Genomic DNA, 24,640 nt, shown 5'->3' with positions numbered 1-24,640 from the left:
GAGGGAAGGGGGGGCATCGCCGTGTCCCTCAGTTTGGGCTGTAAATAATAATGATATTATTAATGCGTATTAATATACGTTAATATCATTTGGGGTACTGATACAGTAATGAAGAGAAAAGGAATAAAAACTGAAAAACCCATCAAAACCGCAAAGATTTGGGATTGTTAAAAACGGTGAAAACCGACAAAAATGGGGGAGAGGGGGTAAAGGGGGGGCAGGGGGTGTCTGTGTTACTCCCCACCCCCCCTCCCCGCCGCTTATTTTGGGGGTGGGGGGGGTGGAACCGAGCGAGACTGGTCATGGAGGGGGTGACACCCCCCCGTGGAGTGGGGGAGGGGTCATGGGGGGAGGGGTCATGCTGGGGACCCCCCTATTTGGGGAGGGGGGGCGGCGCCATCAGATGGTGAGGTCTTGTCTGAGCCATCTGCGGGGGGATGGGGGGTGTCAGAGGGTACTTGGGGGGGGCCACATCCCCTTACACCCCTCCCCTCCCCCAAATCCCTTCCTGCCCCCCCCAGCGCCCCCCCCGTGCTCCCCATCCTCCCCCGTGCCCCCAAATTCACCCTGTCCCCGTGTGTGTCCCCCATACTCCCTCCTGCCATGGCTCTGTCTCCCCCCGTGCCCCCACCCTGTCCCTGGACCCCCCCCACATCCCCGGACCCCTCTCACGTCCCTTTGCCCCCCCTGGACCCCCCCTCACCGCCCAGCACTTGCTCCACCATGCTGAACAGCGACTCAGGCGTGGGGCTGATCTCCAGGTCCGTGCCGGGGAGGGGACACTGGGGGGGGGGCGGAACAGAAACTGGGGTAAGGGGGGGCCCCAAGATTTGTACTCAACCCCCCCAACCCTCCTAGGGAGGGGACCAGGCACTCTGAACCCCCCAAACCTCCCACACCACGACCAGAACATCTTCCCCCGCCCTAGTGGGATGGGGGGTGCGGAGGGGAGGGGGGGAGCACAGGTTCCTCCCCCCACTCAGGGGGTGCCCCAAGGTTTTGTCTTCCCCCCCCGCCAAGGTTTGGGGGGGCCCGTGTCCCCCCCCAAGACGTACCCTGGGGGAAGGCGAGCAGGGCCTGGGGCGAGCTGTTGATCGGCACCGATTGGGAAGGTGCGGAGCAGCCTCTGGACCTGCCACCACCAGGTGCGGAGCCTCTTCTTCTGTGTCTCTGTGAACGCCTGGGGGGGGAAGGGGGCACATGGGGGGGTCACACAGACCTATAGCCCCCCTCCAAGCCCTACAGTCCCCCCAAAACCTCCCCAGCCCCCCCCATACCTCGTGGCTCAGGCACTGCTCCAAGAGTTGGAGGTAAGTGGTGACGTTTTTCTCATCCGGCCACGAATTCAGGAGCTGGGTGCAGACTGAGGGGGTAGGGGGACAGTAAGGGACAGACCCAGACACCCTGATTCTTCCCTCCGCAGCACCCTGGGACCCCCCCAAAAAAGGAATTGGGGTGAGGGGCGTATCTCACCTTTGCCCATGACACGGGTGAACAGCCCCGGGATGTCCTTCTCAGTGATGGGGGCTGCGGGGGCTTTGGCTTTGGTGGCCCTCGAAGGAGCCTCGTCAGAGGTGTCATTTGTGGGGGGAGCGGCCCGGGGGCGCTGAAGAGCTTTAATGGGGGTCACTATGATCTGTTGGAGCTCCTGAAGCACCGGCAACAGATTGCCTCCATCTAGGATGTGCTGTGGTGAGTGGGGGGGACGGGTCAAGGAGACGGGGGGACATGTGAGGACCACAGAGGGGACACACACCCTAAACCCCACCCCACCCCCAGTCCTGGGGACACGGGGGAGGTGACCAGGGACATCTTGTGAGACTGCGGGGGACACGGGGAGGGGTGTCAAGGATGTGGGGGACACCTCTGGGGATATGAGGACAAGGGACACTGTATGCCACCCTCGGGGACACCCTGTGCCATCTCTGGGGACATGAGGGGGAGCAGGGACACCATTGGTGACAACGGGATGTGGGGGACACCCTGTGCCATCCCTGGGGACGTAAGAGAATAAGGGACACACCGTGCCAGGCCTTGTTGTATAGAAGAGGCCATGGGCCACCCAGGGGCTACATCTGAGGACCTGAGGCCACCACAAGGGACCCGAGGGCCACCCTGTCACCGTCCAACCTGCTCCAGCACCCTGAGGATGTTTAGCCGCTCCCGCAGCTTCTGGATGCTGAGGAGGATCCTCTGCCGTGCGCGCTTGGGGACATTCTGCAGGGACAAGGAGGGGACAAGCAGGGTCAAAGTGACCAGGGAGGGGGAGACAGTGTCTCCCCCTTCATTTGGGGACATGGGAGGGGGACACACACCCCATCTGACCTGCGACTCGAGTTGATGTGCTGTCAGCGTCATCATCTCCTCGTACGTCATTTGGGAGAAAAGCGCCGTGTATTTCTGCAGCCACAGGCTCTTCAGCCAGGAGGGGACATCTTGGGGGGGAACAGGAGTGTGACACGGGGTGGCAGGTCCCTGTGACCCCCCCCACCGCCAAACGACCCCCCAAACCCCACCTTTCATGCCGCTGCCCTCCTCCTCGAAGGTGTTGCGGCCGCCGGCCGGCTCCTCGGTCTGTTCACTGCCCCAAGAGGCCACGCTGCTTTGGGGGAGCAGGGGGGCGTGGGCCCCAAAAGAGGGGTGGGGGGGCACGGGGACAGGGGTTTTGTCACCCCCCCACACCCATTCGGGTCCCCCTCCCTGGGCACTGCCGGGCACCAGCGAGAGGGAGGGCTCCAGCGGGCTGGGGTGCAGCTGGGAGGGCAGAGCTGGGGGGAGAGGAGGGGGGGGTCAGGGGGTGCGCTGGGGTCCTGGGGAGGGGAATGCGGGGAGAGGGGTTATGGGTGGAACCCCCCGATTTGGAGAGGGGGGGGCAGGGCCATCAGATGGTGGAGGTCTTGTCTGTGCCATCTGAGTGGGGGTGGGGGGGTGTCAGGGGGTATCTTGGGGGTGGGGCCACATCGCATTACACCGCCCCCCCAAAACCCCTTCCTGTGTCCCCCCCCAGCACCCCCATCCCCCCCTGTGTCCCCAAATTCACCCTGTCCCTGTGTGTCCCCCCCTCATATCCCCTCCTGCCATGTCTCTTGTTTCCCCCCCCTGCCCCTGCCCTGTCCCTGTACCCCTCTCATGTCCCTTTGCCCCCCCTCGGCCCCCCCTCACGGCCCAGCGCGTTCTCCGTCATGCTCAGATGCAGCGACTCCAGCATGGCGCTGATCTCCAGGTCCGTGCTGAGGAGGGGACAGTCGGGGGGGGCTGCGGTACAGAAACTGGGGTGAGGGGGGCCCCCAGACTTGAACCCCCCCAACAACCCGTTACCCACCTAGGGGGTGGTCAAGACACGCTGAACCCCCCCAAAACCTCCCACATCAGGACCAAAACATCTCCCCCCAACCCTGTTGCCAGGGAAGGGGGGGAGCACAGGTTCCCCCCACACTCAGGGGTTCCCCAAGGTTTCAGAGTTCCTCCCCCCAAGGTTTGGGGGGGTCCGTGTCCCCCCCCAAGACGTACCCTGGGGCAAGGCGAGCGGGGCCTGGGCCGAGGTGTGGACGGGCAGCGAGTGGCTCTGCTGCCCCGCACTGCGGCTCCCCGGGGACCCCCCGGACCCCCCACAGCCGAAACACAGGCTCGGGGGGGGGGGGGGGGCACACAGAAGGCTGATTTGTGGAGGCTGGACCCACCAGGAGGCCCCCTCCCCCCAAGAAAAGAGCCCCCAGGGTGAAGGAGCTTCAAGGATCCCAGTGTCTGCCCCCCCCCCAAACACACCCCAAATTCATCCAGTCCCCCACCCCCATCTCCCCAAGGACCCCCCCACCTACCCACCCCCCCACAGCACAGGACGCCCCCAAATCCTGAAGGACCCCCACACCTGCACCCCCCAACCCTAATGGACCCCAGCATCTGCCCCCCCACCCCTAAGAGCCCCAAATCCACTCCCCAACTCCAGACTCCCCCCAAATCCCCAAGGACCCCCACATTGCCCCCCCGCACCCCGAGGACACACACCACCGCCCCCTCCTCCCCCCAGACCTGCCCCCCCCATCCCCGTCACCCACCTGATGTCTCTGAGCACCGAGGGGGAGGCCGCCGAGGGGGGGCAAGGGGTTGGGGGCCCCCCCAGCAGGCCCCAGGTGGGCGGGGAGCAGCACGGGGGGGTGCAACACAAAGGGGTGCTGCTCCTGCTGCCCCCCCACCCCCCATCCCGAGCCAGCTACAGGGAGCGAGTGGGAGCCGAAGGCCCAGCTGGGGGGGGGCGGGGGGGCGGTGTCAGGGTGGCACCAGCCCCTTCCCAGTCCCCAGAGCCATTGCGTGGTCTGTTCACTACCCGAAGAGGCCACACTGCTTTGGGGGAGCAGGGGGGCATGGGCCCAAAAATGGGAGTAGGGGGGCACGGGGACAGGGGTTTCATCACCCCCCCACACCCATTCGGGTCCCCCTCCCTGGGCACTGCCGGGCACCAGCGAGAGGGAGGGCTCCAGCGGGCTGGGGTGCAGCTGGGAGGGCAGAGCTGGGGGGAGAGGAGGGGGGGGTCAGAGCGTGGGCACAGGTCCTCTCTGTGGGACACCCTGTGGCCACCTGGGTCCCCTTAATGTCTCCCCAAGTTCTGTCTGTCCCCTACATTTCCCCCGCAACCCATCCAGCCCATCCTCACCGTCTGTCCCCCCCATCCCCCCAGGCCCCTCCCTGTCCCCCCTCCCACCCCTCCTCACCCTCAATGTCCCTTCTCAGCCCTTAATGTGCCCCCCCAGACCCCTTCCCACCCCCTCTGTCCTCTCAATTCCCCCCAGACCCCTTCCCGCCCCCTCTGTCCTCTCAATTCCCCCCCAGACCCCTTCCCGCCCCCCCGCCGGCCCCACTCACCTGCTCCCCCCAGCCCGCTGCTGCTGGTGGGGGGGTACAAGGGCGGGTGCCTGTTCTCCTCAGGAGCCGCCGCGGACCGGGACGGCCCCGACTCGGTGGCTGCATCTTCGGGCCCCTCGAGAGGAGGTGGTGGCCCTCGAGCAGCATCGGGGCACGAAGGCTCCATCGGGGGGTCGCCGCCGGCACCGGGCAAACGCTCCTTACTGGCGCAGCCGGAGAGCCAAGGCTCTGCGGCCGTCCCGGGGGGTGGCAGGGTGTGTCTGAGAGCCTCGCAGAGGGGCTGGCTCTCCTACAGGCAGAGCTTGTTCTTGATCCCGGACGCCAAGATAAAAGTGACCGTTTCATGTCGCTGGCCTTGACGTTGGTGCTGCCAGGGCGCAGGAGGGGGCGGGGGGCCAGAGAGAGCTACTCCTGCCTCGGCCGGCTCCTGCGGCCACGGGCTGATGCCACCTGCAGCAAAAGAAAGGGGACAGGGAGGAGACTGAGGCTGCGTCCCTGTGCAATCGTGTGGGGAGGTGGGGGGAACGCGGGGCTAAACCCTGATGGATTGATCGACTGATTCTCAACCCCCCCAGTCCCTCTCTGACCGGCAGCTCTCCAGCCACTCCTCCCCCAGGCTGTAGCCCTGCTGGGGCTGTTGTGGCCCAAGGGCAGCCCCCGGCATTTGCCCTCGGTGAAACTCCCCCAGCTGGGCTCAGCCCATGGCTCCAGCCTGGCCAGGTCTCTCTGCAGAGCCTCCCCACCCTCGAGAGACCAACACCCCCACCCGGCTGGGTGTCACCTGCAAACTGACCGCGGGGGCACTCGAGCCCCTCGTCCAGCTCATCAGTGAAGGTGTTAAACAGGAGCGGCCCCAACACCCAGCCCTGGGGGACGCCACTGGTGGTAAACTGGAGTTAACTCCCTTCCCCACAGCTCTTTGGGCCCGGCCAGCCAGCCAGGCTTTTACTCGGGATTTTATCTCCTCCTCTGCTCGGCTCCCTTCAAATATGACTTTTTGTGGCGACACACAAACTCTGTGCTCACCCTCCCTTCTCTCCTGCACCCACTGTACCAAGTCCATCTTGCTTCCCGTCCTCCCTCCTTTTCCCACAGAAGCCCGCCGTGCCCCTTGGCACCACGAAACTGGGTCAGTATTGACAGAATGTTGATTGGACTCCAGCCCCACCCGCTCACCCCGACCTACCACCACAAATAGCCCCCCAAGCCTGCACCCAACTTGGAGGGACGACCACCCGACACCAAAGCGGAGGGACAGACCCACGGGTTCGTGCTCTCGCCCCCCCAGAGGGGGCTACGCCCAGTGCATCCGCGGGAACTGTGTGTGTGGGACTGCAATCGTTCCGGGTTGGGTTTTCTCGGTTGCTGTAGTGCTCTAGAGCCAACCTGCAGCTTGTGCGTTTATCGTAGGCAGCCTCAGGGAACCTGTCAACGCTGCATGAAAACAAACCGTGCTATCCGTGAATCTGACTGTTTCTCCTGAGTGCCCGCTGGGGCTGGCTCGGATCAGGGTCCCAGTCCCAACTGGTATATTAATACCAATTTCATGTCACACCTGTTAAGGGACAAGTCCAGCCGCCCCTCGCCCCTCTGATCTCTGAGGACCGGCCAGAACGCAAGGGGATTTCTCTCTTACCAAGTGAGCTCTTACCCTAAAGGCAACACCGGTAAACGGGGGGACCCCCCGGACCTACCCGGAGGGGGTGTTGGGGCTGTTGGGGTCCCAGGCGCCGCTCTGGGCGGGCGTGCGGCTGCCGTCGGGCAGCGGCGTCTGCGAGCCGTAGTGCGGCGTGCGGCTGCCTGCCAGGGCCCCGGCGGCTCCGTCAGCCCCCCCGAGCCCCCTCTGGCTGGGGGGAACCCAAGAGTCCACCCCCCAAGTACCTGTTACCTGGGGCACCAGGGACCCCCCAGCACCCATGATCTGGGGCACCAGGGACCCCAAGTCCTTCTGACTCTCACCCAAAATTCGGGTTCGCTTTTATCCTTCGTGCTGGTGCCGTCACCACCCTGCGCTTCGACCGGCACTGCCACAACGCTGCCGCCGCCGATTTTAGACGCCGCCGGTGACGGTTTTGTTGCCGTACGGCTACCGGCGGCGTTCCTGCGACCCGGTCGCTGGGTGGCTGCGGTGACGGGGACCGGTTTGGCTTCCGAACTGGTGGCTTTCGCCTTGACGGTCCCTCCCGGCTCAGAGCTTTCCTTAGGGGGAGGTTTGGCGAGTTTTTTTAGGACGCCAGCGTACTGGAGCACGGAGCAGTCGTCGTCGCTCTCGGTGGCTTTGTCCCCATCGGTCCCCAAGGCATCGCCCAGTCTGCTGAAGACCCCCGCGGGCTGGGAGACAAGGTGAGAGGAGCCCGTCAGCACCCGCACCCCCATTTACTCTCCCCTGCCCCTCTGCCCCCGAATTCTGCCCCTGGGATGGAGACCAGATGGATACCAGCCCTCTTGGGATGTAACGATGCAAAATGCTGCCTGCGGCAATTAATGACTAGGCTATAAAGCAGGTCTCTGCATCACCCATAACATCATATTCCCTCGGATTTGTCTCGAGGGGCTGAGTCTGCAACTTGTTTTACACCCCGAAGACTTCCGTGCTGAGCTTTTTGGCTCCAGAGGAGAGAAAAAACCTCCTGTATCCCCCCCACATTAAAGGGGTCAAAATAGCAGCGCAGATGAGGATCACCCAGGGATTGGGGATCCACTTGCCTTTGGTGGCTCCCTCCTGCTTTTCCCAGGGGTTTCCCCACCACTGCCCCGTTATTTCAAGGCTCCTTCAGCCCTTCCGCGGCGAGCGGGAGGCTGCAAATCCCGATATAATCCTGGGGGAGAGGACCCTGATGCCGGGATCCCGGTGGGGTTTGGCCCAGCTGCCGAGAGCGACGGCTACACGGAGCCGCAGCTGAAAACCCACGTCCTCTCACCTTCCCTCCTGTGGCCGTGTCCGCTTTCGCCTCGGCTCCCAGCCGGTCAAAGACAGATGTCCTCTGCAGACCTGCAGTTTTCAGGAGAACGTGGGGTTTTGGAGGTTTCCCTGGAAAATGAAGCTGTGCCGGGTCAGCGCCGAGGGCTCGCGGCTTTTCAGCCCCGTCCTACCATTGGGGCACCGGCAAAATAAAATTCACTTGTCAAAAGCGTGCAGATGGCCACCCGTCCCCTCCTTCCTAAGGCTTAAACGGGCGCGAGTGGAGCCTTTACAGCTTGTGGTCAGTTAATATCTCCTTGGCATAACACAACTGCTGCCCAGTCGCTCTCTGGATGCGAAAATCCTCACGGGATTCGTAACGACAGGCTAATTTGGGGCTCAGCTGGGCTTCTGGAAGGGAAAATGAACATCAACCCCCCCAAAGGCTGGTACCTTTAGCCGCTTGCTGTTGCGGGATTTTCTTCGTCCTCGGCGTGGTGCCCCGGGCACGTTGATGATGTATTTCCCTTCCATTTCCGCCGTCACCCGCCGGCGTTTTACCGGGACCGTTGGACGTTCTCCTGCCGTGTCGCATAATCCTGGGGGGACGAAGGAAAAGCGAATCGAGAGCTCTCGTCGCAAGGAGCCTCAGGGGGTGGGAGGGTTTTACGAGCGCTTGGGCACCATCCTGGGCTGGAGTGAGCTCTGAGCCTGGCACCAACAGAGCTCCCCCAGCACCGGGCTCTGCAAACACCCTCCCCCCGCCTCTAGCTGCCCCCAGCCGCAAAATCACAGAATCCTTTGGCTGGAAGGGACCTTAAAGACCACCCACCCCCTACCGTGGGCAGGGGCGGCTCCCACTCGACCAGGCTGCTCCCTCTGCTGTCCAGCCTGGGCGGGGGCACCCACAGCTGCTCCGGGCAGCCCGTTCTGTGTCCCACCAACCTCCCCGGCAAGAGTTTCTGATGGAAAACTCCCCTCTTCCACTTTCACACCGCTCTCCCTCGGCCTGTCTCTGCACCCTCTGATAAAAAGCCCCCCCGCCCTGTCCTGCAGCCCCCTGCAAACACGCAAAGGCTGCTTTAAGCTCTGGCCGGAGCCGCCTCCTCTCCAGGCTGAACCACCCCGGCTCTCTCAGCCTGTGCTGGTACGGGAGGTGCTCCAGCCCCCCCAGTCCCCCTCACAGCCTCCTCTGGCCCCGCTCGCCTGGGATCCCTTCTCTCTGGAGCATCAACCTCCCCCGCTCAGCTTGAGGTCACCCCCAAACTGGCTGCGGGTGCACTTGATCCCACTCTCTGCGTCCCCACTGACAGGGCTCAAACAAATGAATTTCTGACAGTTATTAAGACTAAACTGGGATGTGATATAGGAAATCTTGGCTTGTGATTTGCTTCATTTGATTCTCAAGTCGAGTTTCTCCTCAGCTTCTTCCCAAGGTCCCTTTAGGTAAGGTTTAGGTTTAGGTCTGTTGAGGTAAGGTTGAGACTCTCGTTAGGCTCCCTACGGAAATCCCTGAGAGCAGACTCAAGGCCTTCAGTGGACACCTGCGCAACTCCTAGAATGGGCAAACTAAGATAAGGGGGCTCGAACAAAGAGACACAGAGACCCTGTTCTAGGGAGGGTGATTCTGCTGATTGAGGAAGGAGACACCTGGACTTGACTTCAAACACCGTGAAGAAGACTACTTACTGCTTCCCTCGACTACCAGAGACCCCCACCCTATTTTCCCTACACATGCTTGGACTATGTGAATGAATTCTGGGCACTCATTATCATAAAACATCCCTTCCAGGAAAGCTAATGAATATGCATGATCTGTGTGCATATAAACCGATGCCCCTTACTAATTTCTGGGAGGCCTCATGGTGGGCAATCCCCAGGGCGATCCCAGTGCCACTAACCAGGAATACCTGCTTAACAGTACAAAGATTTGCTGTTCCAGTCTATTTCTTTGTTTGGGCAGCAAAGCTGTTAAATCCTACCGGTCCCAGTAGGGACCACTGAGGGACTCTGCCCCCAGACACCTTGCTGGAGCGCAGCCAGGCAGCCGAGGCCTCGCCCGCTGAGGGGACCCCCCCTCAAACCCGTGTCTCTCCATTTCAGAGACAAGGGTGCTGCGTGCTTGGCTCACAAACCCACCGCCGGACCCAAAGGGGCTGTTAAAATTTGACTGGGGGGCCCCTGAGCAGGAAACACAAAGCAAAAAGCAGCTTGTGGCGTTGCTCCCGCCGGGATCCGTCACCCCTCCCTACCTGCCTTCGCGGCGGCCGGTGCGTTGGAGACGGTGACGGAGATCGTGGAGGCGTGGGGCCGCTGCGGGAGCGGGGCGGCGGGAGGCGAGTCTCTGCTCAGGCTGGCGGCGATCGTCCGGCTGGCGGCTGCAAGGGGGGCAGCGCAGTGAGGGCGAGCTCTGGGACCGCGGGGGCTTGGGCGAGCGGGACAAGCATCCATCTCGTCAGCTGAATTCAGGAGGGGTCCTTGCCCCGGGAGCGCGCGGAGGGCAGCCATCCTCTGAGCCCTTCCTTTGGAAGGGAATGACATTAATCGTGCAAGGGGATTTCACCTCCCAGAAACCTCCCCCCCGCACTCAGCGCTACCGGCGCTGCGGCGCAGCTCGGCTTGAACGTCGGGGGAGCTGGGGCAGAGCCGTTCGGTGGCCGCCTTGCGCATCTCCCGGAGGAAAAAAACACGGGGAAGGGTTCTCCCCCCTCAGGCTGTGGGGAGGCGAACAAGAAGGCTCGAGGCAAAACTCTGCTGCTGAACGAGCCGGCAAGACTTCCCCGTACCTGCCTGCACACGACTCGGGCATGTCTGAGGATGGCGACGATGTCTCCCACCTCTCTGATGCCCACTTCATTCATCATCTCCTTGTTCAGATCCACCAACATGTTCTTTTGGATCCTGCAGCGAGGAAAGACCTGGCTTAACGAGGTCTCCCCTCATTACGAGCTCTGTTAATTAGGCCCAGAGTGAGGGGCACCACGATAGCCACAGCACAGGTTGGGACACCACCACCCTCCTAGAAACAACTCTGATAATGATGGGGAAGCTCAGCGCAGGCGAGCAACTCATGTCACTAATTAAGGAGCGGGATAACGAGTCAAGTCCTTCCTTCCCCCTCGGGAGGGGGATCTTTCGGTGCCGTTTTCCCCACCGTGACGCGGTGTAAAGGTGCCCCCTCGCCTGTTATCCACAAACGCGACGGCCGGCCTGGGGGCACCCCGGCTTCCGGGGAAAACTGCATCCGTTCGGATGTCGCTGAAAAAAAGCCCCAGAAAAGGGAAAACGAGGTGGCCACGGAAGAGGGGGTGGGCGGCCGCCTGGCTTTGGGCGGGCACCGGCCGAGAGGCTCATTCCGGGCCTCCGCAGCTGTCGCCGTGCCGTTAGCGGGATGGGGAGGAAAACGGCTCCCGGGCTGGCGGGGGCGGGGAGGGGACGGTCTCCCGGAGGAAAATACCCAAGCTGGGGGGCTGAGAGCAACTCGGGGCCATTTTGGGCGGCGGAGGGGGAGGAGGGCGGCAGGGCAGAGAGGGAAACGTCCCTTCCCCACCGTGCCGGAGCCCGTGGCGCAGGAGCCAGCGGCCGCGGGGCCGGGCGGCGGGGCCGGGAGCAGCCTGCGGGGAGAGAGCGGCGGGGCGGCCCCTCTGAGGGCCGGCAGGCAGGCCCGGGGCTGCTGCCGCCCCCCTGCCCGCAGCCCTGCCCGCTCCTCCCGCCCCACGGCCTCTCCTCTCCCTCCTGCCCCTCGGCCCACACCCCCTCCCTGCCCCTCACCTCTCCGCTCCCGCCGCCGGGCCCGGCCCCACCGGAATCCCCCCTCGGGGAGCGCCGCAAGTTTCCCTTTTCCTTGGGGACCGTGGACATTTTGGAGGGGGATTCTACCCACAGAGCAGGCCTAACCCAGGTTTGGGGTCGTCTGTCCAGCCCCCCCCCCCCCTTCTCAGTTCCCTGCCCTCACCGCAGCTGGACCCACTGGAGGACCGGGGGGCACATCCCACCTGCTTCCCACCGAAGGAAACTCCCCTGCTCTGCGGGGGCTGGCTTCGGTGCCAGCTGGACCCGGTGCCATCCCTTGCTGGGTGCCACCAGTCTCGGGGGAGCCTTTAAACCCCGTCAGTGAATTTATTCCTTCACTTCGGGGCACTGACGGCCCCTCTCCATCCCAGTGCTCCCGCAGCACGTTGCTTTCCACCGTCCTCCTCCGCCTCTTGGTCCTCATCTTCCTCCTCCTCTTCAATCTCTGGCAGAGCTCGGCCCTCCGGGGCGATGCCGGATCTTGGGGTGACACGTGCCGGTAAGACGAGCTCGTGGGGGGTGACGCTCCCCCGAGACCCTCGTCATCCTGGCGCTACCATCTCCCTGTGCTGCATCCCCAGGGCCCCCCGAGCATCCCCCATCCCTGCCCCGCATCCACCTGTGAAGTGCTCAGGCTTGGCAAGCGGCCCAGGGCAGAGCTGCCCCGTAGGTGAATCCTGTAGATGTGATAACTGATACCCACCGTGCTCGTGGGTGCTGCACTGAGGTATCACCACCCGCCTGTGCTGGTGTAAACAGTGCTCAAGCACTGAAATGCTGCAGCCTGAGCAACAGGCCCCGGGCTGAAGCCTCTACCTTAGCATGTGGTCATTAATAAAGCAGGGAAACTCGCCAGGGAAAGAGGCAGCTTAGACACCAGATATAATCTGTACGGAATGTGTCACGAGACAAAGTATCCAACTTTCCTGTCGCATCCTTGTTCAAGGCTGAGGACCCACGTATTCCGGCTTGTTAGAAATTTCTTTGGTCTCAGCCGCCGAGCCCTGGCCAGGCTTTGGGTGGAATGCAACAGGAGAGCCAAACCAGATGACTCCCCTGAAAAAAAGTGCAAGTCTTTCTGCCTTGCTGATTTTTGGGGCTAGAAGGCCGGGCCCGCTCCCAGCGCCCCTGGAGGCCTCAGCTCCGGGTGGAGGCACCGCGTAGGATTTCCCCCTGCCCGGGCCAGGCTCTGCAAACCCTCGCTGGAACCCAGGGGATAACAGCCCCCACATCCCCAGCTCGGGGATCGAGCAGAGCTCCAGCGACTGGGTGACCACCGACATCCAGGTGAAGGTCCGTGACACCTACCCAGACAGTCAGGCGGTGGGACAGATCGGCGTCATCCGCAGCATCACGGTGAGACCCCCCCGCCCCGGTTCGGGGGGTTCTTTTGGGGCAGGGAGGGGGTAACACACACGGTGATGCTGATTTCCGCCCCCCCCCCCCCCCTTTTTCTGTTTCTGTAGGGCAGGATGTGCTCCGTCTGCCTGAAGGACAGCGAGAAGGTGGTGAGCATCTCCAGCGAGCACTTTTAACCCGTCACCCCCACCAAGAGAAACAAAGTAGGGCCCCCCAGCCCCCCTTTACCCTGGGCCCCCAACACTCACACCCCTCCCCCCATGCTCCTTTGGGGACCTTCTAGATCCCCTCAGGTGCTACCCCAGCCCCTCTGGGACCTCCCCACAGCCCCTCTGGGACCCTGCCAGCACCCCTGGGACCCCCCACCAGCCCCCTCAAGGCTCACTCTCCCCCCATCTGCCCCCCCCCTCAGGTCCAGGTGATCCTGGGGGAGGACTGCAAAGCCACCGGGATCCTGATCTACAGTGACAGGGCGGACGGGCTCGTCCGCATGGATTTAGAGGACAAGATCGAGATCTTCAGCCTCCGCTTCCTCGGCAAACTGCTGGAAGCTTGGGGGGGGGGGCCCTGTGCCCCCCACTCCCTGCTGCCCCTGACTTGCAGAAACACGACTCCACAACCTCTAAGGTTATAAAGTCAGTGTGTTTATTCAGCGCCGAGGCATACAGGGGATTGTTCCACCACAACGTACCTCTCGTAGCACCTTGTCTCGGCTTTATGCTACAAAGCATCACATATTCATAATACACCTATGCATATGCATGACCTATCCCTGCTTTGTATTATAATGAGCCTGAAAGTCATCTTCATATGTTCTGCCCCGGTCTCCTCCTAGTTGCGTCTGTGCAGTGTGTCCCAGTGGTCATGGGCTGGGGTCACAGAGATGAAGCAGCTCCTCTTCCTCAATGTTGAACTTTTTTCCTCAGTTTCTTGCGCAGTCTCTGTAGCCTCCTGGACCCAGGCCAGACCGTGGGGTTGGTTTTGACCAGTTTTCAGGGCTGTCTTCCTATTCCATCAGGAAGTGTTCCCCCACAGCTTCCATTAATCAAGGTTTCCATGTTGTTCTGCTCTCTGGCCCATCAACTATGATCTATTATCCTATTTTCATGTTAGGTATCTTTTAACTAATGCGCCACTAGCCCCTAACCTAATCTCTAAGTCTTCCACCTTTATCTCTAAACGAAGTTATACCTTCATTTCTTGAGTGCCTAATTTCTATATCCTATTTTAATTTTCTAGCTCCTCATTTCACAGCGAGATCATTCCTGGCACCCACAGCAGACAGAGAAGGAAACCCCCAGATCAGTTTAATCAGGGAACAGGAGCCACTTGACTGCCGGGGTGGCGGGCACACGAGGCATCGGGGGGTGCTTCATACCCCACAGTACCTCACGCTAATGGCGTGCTTGAGCAAAATGAATGGCTTGATCAAGGGACGTGCCAGTGTTTCCCGCCCTAACTGGGATATAAGGTTGGCACAAGCGGTTTTTATTGTCAATAACCGCTGGGGACATGATGTGAACCCCAAAAGACGAGCATTTGGTCCTACGGGATTATCAGGTGAGGATGCTCCTATATTTGACCATCACAAGGGCTAGTTCCCCCTGAAAATACACGCAGGCCAAGCTGCCAGGGTGAAGTTGCCCTCAGCTGGCATTGTGCCTGTGACCCTGGTAAAATCTAGGGGGTTACATGCCTGGGAGGCCTGAGATAAAGGTGGAAAAACTCACCGAATCAGTGCCTGGTGGGTAATCCCTGATTTCGAACTTGACGCCCGGGTTCTGATCCGAGGCCTAGTTCTGGTTTTTGTCAGGATCCTGAAGGAACAGATGACTTGGGCATCCTGCCGGGCCACGGCGATCCCTATGGACAATCCAGATTTGGATGGCACCGAGGTGGGGAAAGAATCGTGTGCAAGTGGCAGCATTCAGGAGAAAGGGACTGACCTGGGTGCTGTGGGGTTGAGGTCACTTCAGGGCAAGAAATGAAGGAAGAGGCGAGAGACTTGAGGAAACTGTTGCCATATTAAACATTAATTGATTAATTGCATAGGTGTGAGCCCCTGCCTGGTGCCCCTGTGTTGTGCCCCGGTGTGTCTCTGGTGGGCTTGTGTGTGTTGTGCTCCTGGCATGTCTCCAGAGAGAAGGGATCCCAGGTGAGCGGGGCCAGAGGAGGCTGTGAGGGGGACTGGGGGGGCTGGAGCACCTCCCGTACCAGCACAGGCTGAGAGAGCCAGGGTGGTTCAGCCTGGAGAGGAGGCGGCTCCGGCCAGAGCTTAAAGCAGCCTTTGCGTGTTTGCAGGGGGCTGCAGGACAGGGCGGGGGGGCTTTTTATCAGAGGGTGCAGAGACAGGCCGAGGGAGAGCGGTGTGAAAGTGGAAGAGGGGAGTTTTCCATCAGAAACTCTTGCCGGGGAGGTTGGTGGGACACAGAACGGGCTGCCCGGAGCAGCTGTGGGTGCCCCCGCCCAGGCTGCACAGCAGAGGGAGCAGCCTGGTCGAGTGGGAGCCGTCCCTGCCCACGGTAGGGGGTGGGTGGTCTTTAAGGTCCCTTCCAGCCAAAGGATTCTGTGATTTTGCGGCTGGGGGCAGCTAGAGGCGGGGGGAGGGTGTTTGCAGAGCCCGGTGCTGGGGGAGCTCTGTTGGTGCCAGGCTCAGAGCTCACTCCAGCCCAGGATGGTGCCCAAGCGCTCGTAAAACCCTCCCATCCCCTGAGGCTCCTTGCGAGGAGAGCTCTCGATTCGCTTTTCCTTCATCCCCCCAGGATTATGCGACACGGCAGGAGAACGTCCAACGGTCCCGGTAAAACGCCGGCGGGTGACGGCGGAAATGGAAGGGAAATACATCATCAACGTGCCCGGGGCACCACGCCGAGGACGAAGAAAATCCCGCAACAGCAAGCGGCCAAAGGTACCAGCCTTTGGGGGGGTTGATGTTCATTTTCCCTTCCAGAAGGCCAGCTGAGCCCCAAATTAGCCTGTCGTTACGAATCCCGTGAGGATTTTCGCATCCAGAGAGCGACTGGGCAGCAGTTGTGTTATGCCAAGGAGATATTAACTGACCACAAGCTGTAAAGGCTCCACTCGCGCCCGTTTAAGCCTTAGGAAGGAGGGGACGGGTGGCCATCTGCACGCTTTTGACAAGTGAATTTTATTTTGCCGGTGCCCCAATGGTAGGACGGGGCTGAAAAGCCGCGAGCCCTCGGCGCTGACCCGGCACAGCTTCATTTTCCAGGGAAACCTCCAAAACCCCACGTTCTCCTGAAAACTGCAGGTCTGCAGAGGACATCTGTCTTTGACCGGCTGGGAGCCGAGGCGAAAGCGGACACGGCCACAGGAGGGAAGGTGAGAGGACGTGGGTTTTCAGCTGCGGCTCCGTGTAGCCGTCGCTCTCGGCAGCTGGGCCAAACCCCACCGGGATCCCGGCATCAGGGTCCTCTCCCCCAGGATTATATCGGGATTTGCAGCCTCCCGCTCGCCGCGGAAGGGCTGAAGGAGCCTTGAAATAACGGGGCAGTGGTGGGGAAACCCCTGGGAAAAGCAGGAGGGAGCCACCAAAGGCAAGTGGATCCCCAATCCCTGGGTGATCCTCATCTGCGCTGCTATTTTGACCCCTTTAATGTGGGGGGGATACAGGAGGTTTTTTCTCTCCTCTGGAGCCAAAAAGCTCAGCACGGAAGTCTTGGGGGTGTAAAACAAGTTGCAGACTCAGCCCCTCGAGACAAATCCGAGGGAATATGATGTTATGGGTGATGCAGAGACCTGCTTTATAGCCTAGTCATTAATTGCCGCAGGCAGCATTTTGCATCGTTACATCCCAAGAGGGCTGGTATCCATCTGGTCTCCATCCCAGGGGCAGAATTCGGGGGCAGAGGGTCAGGGGAGGGTAAATGGGGGTGCGGGTGCTGACGGGCTCCTCTCACCTTGTCTCCCAGCCCGCGGGGGTCTTCAGCAGACTGGGCGATGCCTTGGGGACCGATGGGGACAAAGCCACCGAGAGCGACGACGACTGCTCCGTGCTCCAGTACGCTGGCGTCCTAAAAAAACTCGCCAAACCTCCCCCTAAGGAAAGCTCTGAGCCGGGAGGGACCGTCAAGGCGAAAGCCACCAGTTCGGAAGCCAAACCGGTCCCCGTCACCGCAGCCACCCAGCGACCGGGTCGCAGGAACGCCGCCGGTATCCGTACGGCAACAAAACCGTCACCGGCGGCGTCTAAAATCGGCGGCGTCAGCGTTGTGGCAGTGCCGGTCGAAGCGCGGGGTGGTGACGGCACCAGCACGAAGGATAAAAGCGAACCCGAATTTTGGGTGAGAGTCAGAAGGACTTGGGGTCCCTGGTGCCCCAGATCATGGGTGCTGGGGGGTCCCTGGTGCCCCAGGTAACAGGTACTTGGGGGGTGGACTCTTGGGTTCCCCCCAGCCAGAGGGGGCTCGGGGGGGCTGACGGAGCCGCCGGGGCCCTGGCAGGCAGCCGCACGCCGCACTACGGCTCGCAGACGCCGCTGCCCGACGGCAGCCGCACGCCCGCCCAGAGCGGCGCCTGGGACCCCAACAGCCCCAACACCCGCTCCGGGTAGGTCCGGGGGGTCCCCCCGTTTACCGGTGTTGCCTTTAGGGTAAGAGCTCACTTGGTAAGAGAGAAATCCCCTTGCGTTCTGGCCGGTCCTCAGAGATCAGAGGGGCGAGGGGCGGCTGGACTTGTCCCTTAATAGGTGTGACATGAAATTGGTATTAATATACCAGTCGGGACTGGGACCCTGATCCGAGCCAGCCCCAGCGGGCACTCAGGAGAAACAGTCAGATTCACGGATAGCACGGTTTGTTTTCATGCAGCGTTGACAGGTTCCCTGAGGCTGCCTACGATAAACGCACAAGCTGCAGGTTGGCTCTAGAGCACTACAGCAACCGAGAAAACCCAACCCGGAACGATTGCAGTCCCACACACACAGTTCCCGCGGATGCACTGGGCGTAGCCCCCTCTGGGGGGGCGAGAGCACGAACCCGTGGGTCTGTCCCTCCGCTTTGGTGTCGGGTGGTCGTCCCTCCAAGTTGGGTGCAGGCTTGGGGGGCTATTTGTGGTGGTAGGTCGGGGTGAGCGGGTGGGGCTGGAGTCCAATCAACATTCTGTCAATACTGACCCAGTTTCGTGGTGCCAAGGGGCACGGCGGGCTTCTGTGGGAAAAGGAGGGAGGACGGGAAGCAAGATGGACTTGGTACAGTGGGTGCAGGAGAGAAGGGAGGCTGAGCACAGAGTTTGTGTGTCGCCACAAAAAGTCATATTTGAAGGGAGCCGAGCAGAGGAGGAGATAAAATCCCGAGTAAAAGCCTGGCTGGCTGGCCGGGCCCAAAGAGCTGTGGGGAAGGGAGTTAACTCCAGTTTACCACCAGTGGCGTCCCCCAGGGCTGGGTGTTGGGGCCGCTCCTGTTTAACACCTTCACTGATGAGCTGGACGAGGGGCTCGAGTGCCCCCGCGGTCAGTTTGCAGGTGACACCCAGCCGGGTGGGGGTGTTGGTCTCTCGAGGGTGGGGAGGCTCTGCAGAGAGACCTGGCCAGGCTGGAGCCATGGGCTGAGCCCAGCTGGGGGAGTTTCACCGAGGGCAAATGCCGGGGGCTGCCCTTGGGCCACAACAGCCCCAGCAGGGCTACAGCCTGGGGGAGGAGTGGCTGGAGAGCTGCCGGTCAGAGAGGGACTGGGGGGGTTGAGAATCAGTCGATCAATCCATCAGGGTTTAGCCCCGCGTTCCCCCCACCTCCCCACACGATTGCACAGGGACGCAGCCTCAGTCTCCTCCCTGTCCCCTTTCTTTTGCTGCAGGTGGCATCAGCCCGTGGCCGCAGGAGCCGGCCGAGGCAGGAGTAGCTCTCTCTGGCCCCCCGCCCCCTCCTGCGCCCTGGCAGCACCAACGTCAAGGCCAGCGACATGAAACGGTCACTTTTATCTTGGCGTCCGGGATCAAGAACAAGCTCTGCCTGTAGGAGAGCCAGCCCCTCTGCGAGGCTCTCAGACACACCCTGCCACCCCCCGGGACGGCCGCAGAGCCTTGGCTCTCCGGCTGCGCCAGTAAGGAGCGTTTGCCCGGTGCCGGCGGCGACCCCCCGATGGAGCCTTCGTGCCCCGATGCTGCTCGAGGGCCACCACCTCCTCTCGAGGGGCCCGAAGATGCAGCCACCGAGTCGGGGCCGTCCCGGTCCGCGGCGGCTCCTGAGGAGAACAGGCACCCGCCCTTGTACCCCCCCACCAGCAGCAGCGGGCCGGGGGGAGCAGGTGAGTGGGGCCGGCGGGGGGGCGGGAAGGGGTCTGGGGGGGAATTGAGAGGACAGAGGGGGCGGGAAGGGGTCTGGGGGGGAATTGAGAGGACAGAGGGGGCGGGAAGTATATGGGGGGGGCACATTAGGGGCTGAGAAGGGACATTGAGGGTGAGGAGGGGTGGGAGGGGGGACAGGGAGGGGCCTGGGGGGGATGGGGGGGATGGGCGGTGAGGATGGGCTGGACGGGTTGCGGGGGAAATGTAGGGGACAGACAGAACTTGGGGAGACATTATGCGGGTCCAGGTGGCCACAGGGGACTTGGGGGGTGTCCTGCAGAGGGGACCCCTGCCCACGCCCTGACCCCCCCCTCCTCTCCCCCCAGCTCTGCCCTCCCAGCTGCACCCCAGCCCGCTGGAGCCCTCCCCCTCGCTGGTGCTCGGCAGTGCCCAGGGAGGGGGACCCGAATGGCTGTGGCGAGGTGACGAAACCCATGTCCCCGTCTCCCCCAGCCCCCCTTTTGGGGCCCACACCCCCCCGTCCCCCCAAAGCAGCGTGGCCTCTTCAGGCAGCGAACAGACCGAGGAGCCGGCCGGTGGCCACAACACCTTCGAGGAGGAGGGCAGCGGCATGAAAGGTGGGGTTTGGGGGGTCGTTTGGGGGTGGGGGGGCTCATAGGGACCTGCCACCCCATGTCACACTCCTGTCCCCCCCCCAAGATGTCCCCTCCTGGCTGGAGAGCCTGGGGCTGCAGAAATACACGGCGCTTTTCTCCCAAATGACGTACGAGGAGATGATGACGCTGACGGAGCATCACCTCGAGTCGCAGGTTAGATAGGGTGTCGCCCTCCATGTTCCCAAATGGAGGGGGGGACAGTGTCACTCTGACCCTGCTTGTCCCCTCCTTGTCCCCACAGAATGTCCCCAGGGGCGCGCGGCAGAGGATCCTCCTCAGCATCCAGAAGCTTCGGGAGCGGCCGAACATCCTCAGGGTGCTGGAGAAGGTGGGATGGTGACAGGGTGGCCCTCGGGTCCGCTGGGGTGGCCTCGGGGAGGCTCTCAGGTCCTCAGAGGTGGCCCCGGGGTGGCCCAGGGCCTCTTCTGCACCCCAAGGCCTGCCACAGGGTGTCCCTTGTTCTCTTGTGTCCCCAGGGATGGCACAGGGTGTCCCCCATGTCCCAACGTCCCCAATGGTGTTAAAGGGTTTTCCTGTTCCCTGTCCTGTCCCCAAGGGTGGCACAGGGTGTCCCTGCTCCTCCCATTATGTTCCCAGGGGTGGCACAGGGTGTCCCTCACATCCCAGTGTCACCAAGGGAAGTACAGGCTGTCCCTCATGTCCCCAGGAGTGGCACAGGTTGTTCCCCATGTCCTGGTGTCCCTGTGGATGGCATAGAGTATCTCCCATGTTCCTCATGTCCCCAAGGGTGACGCAGAATGTCCCTTGTCCTCTCCTGTCCCCAGGGGTGGCACAGGATGTCCCTTGTCCTCTTCCCTTGGGGTGTCCCCCACATCCCTGACACGCCTCCCTGTGTCCCCAGCAGTGGCACAAGGTGTCCCTGGTCACCCCCTGTGTCCCCAGGACTGCGGTGGGGGGAGGGTCCCTGATCCCCCCTGCGGTCTTCACGTGTCTCCCCCGCTCTTTGACACATCCCCCCACTCCCCACAGCACATCCAAAGGGGGGGCAACCTGAAGATGGTGATTCAGGAGCTCCAACAGGTCATAGTGACCCCCATTAAAGCCTTTTGTCCCCCCCTGGCCGCTCGCCCCACGAACGACACCTCTGACAGGGCCCCCCCGGGGGCCACCAATGCCGAAGCCCCTGCAGCCCCCATCGCTGACGGGGACATCCCGGGGGTCTTCACCCGTGTCATGGGCAAAGGTGAGAAACCACCTCCCCCCATTTTGTTTTTTGGGGGGGTCCCAGGGTGCTGCGGAGGGAAGAATCAGGGTGTCTGGGTCCATCCCTGATGCCCCCCCCGACCCCCCCCCAGTCTGCACCCCACTCCTGAATTCATGGCCAGACGAGGAGAACGTCATCAGTTACCTCCAGCTCCTGGAAAAGTGCCTGAGCCACGAGGTACGGGGGGGGCTGCGGGGAATTTGGGGGAGGGCTATAGGGCTGTGTGACCCCCCCATGTGCCCCCTGTCCTCAAGGCATTCACGAGGATGCAGAAGAGGAGGCTCCTCTCCTGGAAGTGGCGGGTCAAGAGGCTGCTCCACAGCATCTACAGGATGTTTCCACTCAGCAACCCCAACTATGAGCACACCCAGGGGTAGGTGGGGACCCCCCTCAAAGCGCGGGGTGGGGGGTGGGACGAGTAGGGTAGGACACCGCCCTGGTCACCCCAGGCACTGGTGGCCCTTTGGGACCCCATCCCTGACACCTAATTTGCCCCTTCTGGGGGGTTGCAACTCCCTTGGGGGCTCTTTCCCCCCTGCCCAGGTGCTTTGGTGCTCCTGTGTCCCCCCCCTCCCCAGTATTGGAGGGTCTGAGGTTGTCTCCCTTCACCCTTTCCCCCAGGAACCCCTCTGTGCCCTAATTTGTCCCCCGGGTGCCCCATTTCCCACTTCATGTTTAGAGGTGCCACATTTTTCCCTGAGGGGTGGCTCTGGGTGACCCCCTGGCGGCTGGGAGGGGGCTGGTGCCACCCTGACACCGCCCCCCCCCCCCCCCCCCCCCCCCCAGCTGGGCCTTCGGCTCCCACTCGCTCCCTGTAGCTGGCTCCGGTTGGGGGGTGGGGGGGCAGCAGGAGCAGCACCCCTTTGTGTTGCACCCTCCCGTGCTGCTCCCCGCCCACCTGGCGCCTGCTGGGGGGGCCCCCAACCCCTTGCCCCCCCTCGGCGGCCTCCCCCTCGGTGCTCAGAGACATCAGGTGGGTGACGGGGATGGGGGGGGCAGGTTGGGGGGGGGGGGCGGTGGTGTGTGTCCTCGGGGTGCGGGGGGGCAATGTGGGGGTCCTTGGGGATTTGGGGGGAGTCTGGAGTTGGGGAGTGGATTTGGGGCTCTTAGGGGTGGGGGGGCAGATGCTGGGGTCCATCAGGGTTGGGGGGGTGCAGGTGGGGGGGGTCTTTCAGGATTTGGGGGCGTCCTGTGCTGTGGGGGGGGGTGGGTAGGTGGGGGGGTCCTTGGGGAGATGGGGGTGGGGGACTGGATGAATTTGGGGTGTGGTTGGGGGGGGGGGCAGACACTGGGATCCTTGAAGCTCCTTCACCCTGGGGGCTCTTTTCTTGGGGGGAGGGGGCCTCCTGGTGGGTCCAGCCTCCACAAATCAGCCTTCTGTCCGTCCCCTGTCCCCCCCCTCATAGAGCCTGTGTTTCGGCTGTGGGGGGTCCGGGGGGTCCCCGGGGAGCCGCAGTGCGGGGCAGCAGAGCCACTCGCTGCCCGTCCACACCTCGGCCCAGGCCCCGCTCGCCTTGCCCCAGGGTACGTCTTGGGGGGGGACACGGACCCCCCCAAACCTTGGGGGGAGGAACTCTGAAACCTTGGGGAACCCCTGAGTGTGGGGGGAACCTGTACTCCCCCCCTTCCCTGGCAAGAGGGTAGGGGGGGAGATGTTTTGGTTGTGGTGTGGCAGGTTTGGGGGGGTTCAGAGTGCCTGGACCTTCCTTTAGGTGGGCTATGAGAGGTTGGGGGGGGTACAAGTCTGGGGGCCCCCCTCACCCCAGATTCTGTACACCCACCCCCCCCACCCCGTGTGTCCCCTCCCTGGCACCGACCTGATCAACCCCTCGCTGGAGCCGCTGCGCCTGAGCATGATGGAGCACGCGCTGGGCCGTGAGGGGGGGGCCCGGGGGGGGGGAGCAAAGGGACATGGGGGCAAGTCCAGGGATGGGGGGGGGGCACAGGGGGTGGACAGAGACATGGCAGGAGGGGGTATGATGGGGGGGGGACACAGGGACAGGATGAATTTGGGGACACAGGGGGGATGGGGGGTGCTGGGGGGGGGACACAGGAAGGGCTTTGGGGGGGCGGTCTAATGGGATGTGGTCCCACCCCCAAGATACCCCCTGACACCCCCGCCACCACTCAGATGGCACAGACAAGACCTCCACCACCTGATGGTCCTGCCCCCCCCTCCCCAAATCAGGGGGTCCCACCCATAACCCCTCTCCCCCCCCTCTCCCCAGGACCCCCGCCCACCCCCTGACCCCCCCCCTCCTCTCCCCCCAGCTCTGCCCTCCCAGCTGCACCCCAGCCCGCTGGAGCCCTCCCTCCCGCTGGTGCCCGGCAGTGCCCAGGGAGGGGGACCCGAATGGGTTGGGGGGGGTGACAAAACCCCTGTTCCCGTGCCCCCCTGCCCCCCATTTGGGGCCCACGCCCCCCTGCTCCCCCAAAGCAGCGTGGCCTCTTCAGGCAGCGAACAGACCAAGGAGCCGGCCGGCGGCCGCAACACCTTCGAGGAGGAGGGCAGCGGCATGAAAGGTGGGGTTTGGGGGGCCGTTTGGGGGTGGGGGGGCTCATAGAGACCTGCCAGCCCATGTCACACTCCTGTGTCCCCCCAAGATGTCCCCTCCTGGCTGAAGTACCTGGGGCTGCAGAAATACACGGCGCTTTTCTCCCAAATGACGTACGAGGAGATGATGACGCTGACAGAGCATCACCTCGAGTCACAGGTGATACGGGGTGTCCCCCGCCATGTCCCCAGATGAAGGGGGAGACACTGTCCCCCCCTCCCCGGTCACTCTGACCCTCCGTGTCCCCACAGAATGTCCCCAGGGGAGCACAGCAGAACATCCTCCTCTGCATCCAGAAGCTGCAGGAGCGGCCGAGCATCCTCAGGGCGCTGGAGAAGGTGGGATGGTGACAGGGTGGCCCTCGGGTCCGCTGGGGTGGCCTCGGGGAGTCCCTCGGGTCCCTTGGGGTGGCTTCGGGGAGGCCCTCAGGTCCTCAGAGGTGGCCCCGGGGTGGCCCATGTCCCCTTCTGCACCCCAAGGGCTGGCACGGGGTGTCCTTGTTCTCTTGTGTCCCCAGGGTGTCCCCCACATCCCAGTGTCACCAAGGGTGGCACAGGGTGTCCCTGCTCCCCCTCATGTCACCAGAGATGGCACAGGGTGTCCCCCGTGTCCCAATGCCCCAAGGGTGGCACAGGGTGTCCCCCATGTCCTGCTGTTCCTGGGGGTGGCATAGATTGTCCCCCATGTCCGTCATGTCCCCTGTCCTCAGATCCCCAAGGGTATCCCCCACATCCCTGACACCCCTCCCCGTGTCCCCAGCAGTGGCACAAGATGTCCCTGGTCACCCCTCCCTGTGTCCCCAGGACTGGGGGTGCGGGGGTTTGGGGTATGTGTCCCTGGTCTCCCCCTCAGTCCCCACGTTCACCCCCCCTCCTTGACACTCCCCCCCGCTGTCCACAGCACATCATAGCAGGGGGAAACCTGTGGCCGGCGCTTCAGGAGCTCCAAAAGATCATAGTGACCCCCATTAAAGCCTTTCGGCGCCCCCGGGCCGCTCCCCCCACAAAAGACACCTCTGACGGGGCCC

General features: G+C 62.8%; 2 protein-coding genes and 1 pseudogene across 2 annotated transcripts; 1 reads left to right on the top strand and 2 right to left on the bottom strand.

Moving 5' to 3' along the window:
- Positions 1-836: 836 nt before the first annotated feature.
- On the bottom strand, positions 837-2,376 carry LOC141974071 (protein Smaug homolog 2-like). Its single transcript, XM_074933323.1, has 7 exons — positions 2,326-2,376; positions 2,131-2,217; positions 2,024-2,083; positions 1,474-1,687; positions 1,278-1,363; positions 1,133-1,180; positions 837-854 (listed from the first exon to the last, which is right to left on the bottom strand). Exons 1-7 carry the CDS (start codon positions 2,374-2,376, stop codon positions 837-839), a joined length of 564 nt encoding a protein of 187 aa, XP_074789424.1.
- A 2,502-nt stretch (positions 2,377-4,878) lies between these two features.
- Positions 4,879-10,432, bottom strand: LOC141974070 (uncharacterized protein C19orf47-like; annotated as a pseudogene).
- Positions 10,433-15,677: 5,245 nt separating this feature from the next.
- LOC141974069 (protein Smaug homolog 2-like) lies at positions 15,678-23,963 on the top strand. Its single transcript, XM_074933322.1, has 10 exons — positions 15,678-15,821; positions 18,727-19,176; positions 19,543-19,794; positions 19,877-19,986; positions 20,075-20,161; positions 20,824-21,037; positions 21,150-21,235; positions 21,313-21,431; positions 21,845-22,031; positions 23,865-23,963. Exons 2-10 carry the CDS (start codon positions 19,011-19,013, stop codon positions 23,961-23,963), a joined length of 1,320 nt encoding a protein of 439 aa, XP_074789423.1. The 5' UTR covers positions 15,678-15,821; positions 18,727-19,010.
- Positions 23,964-24,640: the final 677 nt, after the last annotated feature.

The sequence above is a fragment of the Athene noctua genome, unplaced genomic scaffold, assembly GCF_965140245.1.
Source record: "Athene noctua unplaced genomic scaffold, bAthNoc1.hap1.1 HAP1_HAP1_scaffold_31, whole genome shotgun sequence".
NCBI lineage: Eukaryota > Metazoa > Chordata > Aves > Strigiformes > Strigidae > Athene > Athene noctua.
This window is presented reverse-complemented; position numbering and strand designations above follow the sequence as displayed.

Coding starts and splice junctions, on each gene's coding strand:
- LOC141974071 (XM_074933323.1), bottom strand. CDS start 2,376: ATGACGTACGAGGAGATGATGACGCTGACAGCACATCAACTCGAGTCG. Junction 1,364..1,473: donor CACCCGTGTCATGGGCAAAG/GTGAGATACGCC, acceptor CTACCCCCTCAG/TCTGCACCCAGCTCCTGAAT. Junction 1,181..1,277: donor AGCAGTGCCTGAGCCACGAG/GTATGGGGGGGG, acceptor TTCCCCCCCCAG/GCGTTCACAGAGACACAGAA.
- LOC141974069 (XM_074933322.1), top strand. CDS start 19,011: ATGGAGCCTTCGTGCCCCGATGCTGCTCGAGGGCCACCACCTCCTCTC. Junction 20,162..20,823: donor TCCTCAGGGTGCTGGAGAAG/GTGGGATGGTGA, acceptor CACTCCCCACAG/CACATCCAAAGGGGGGGCAA. Junction 21,038..21,149: donor CACCCGTGTCATGGGCAAAG/GTGAGAAACCAC, acceptor ACCCCCCCCCAG/TCTGCACCCCACTCCTGAAT.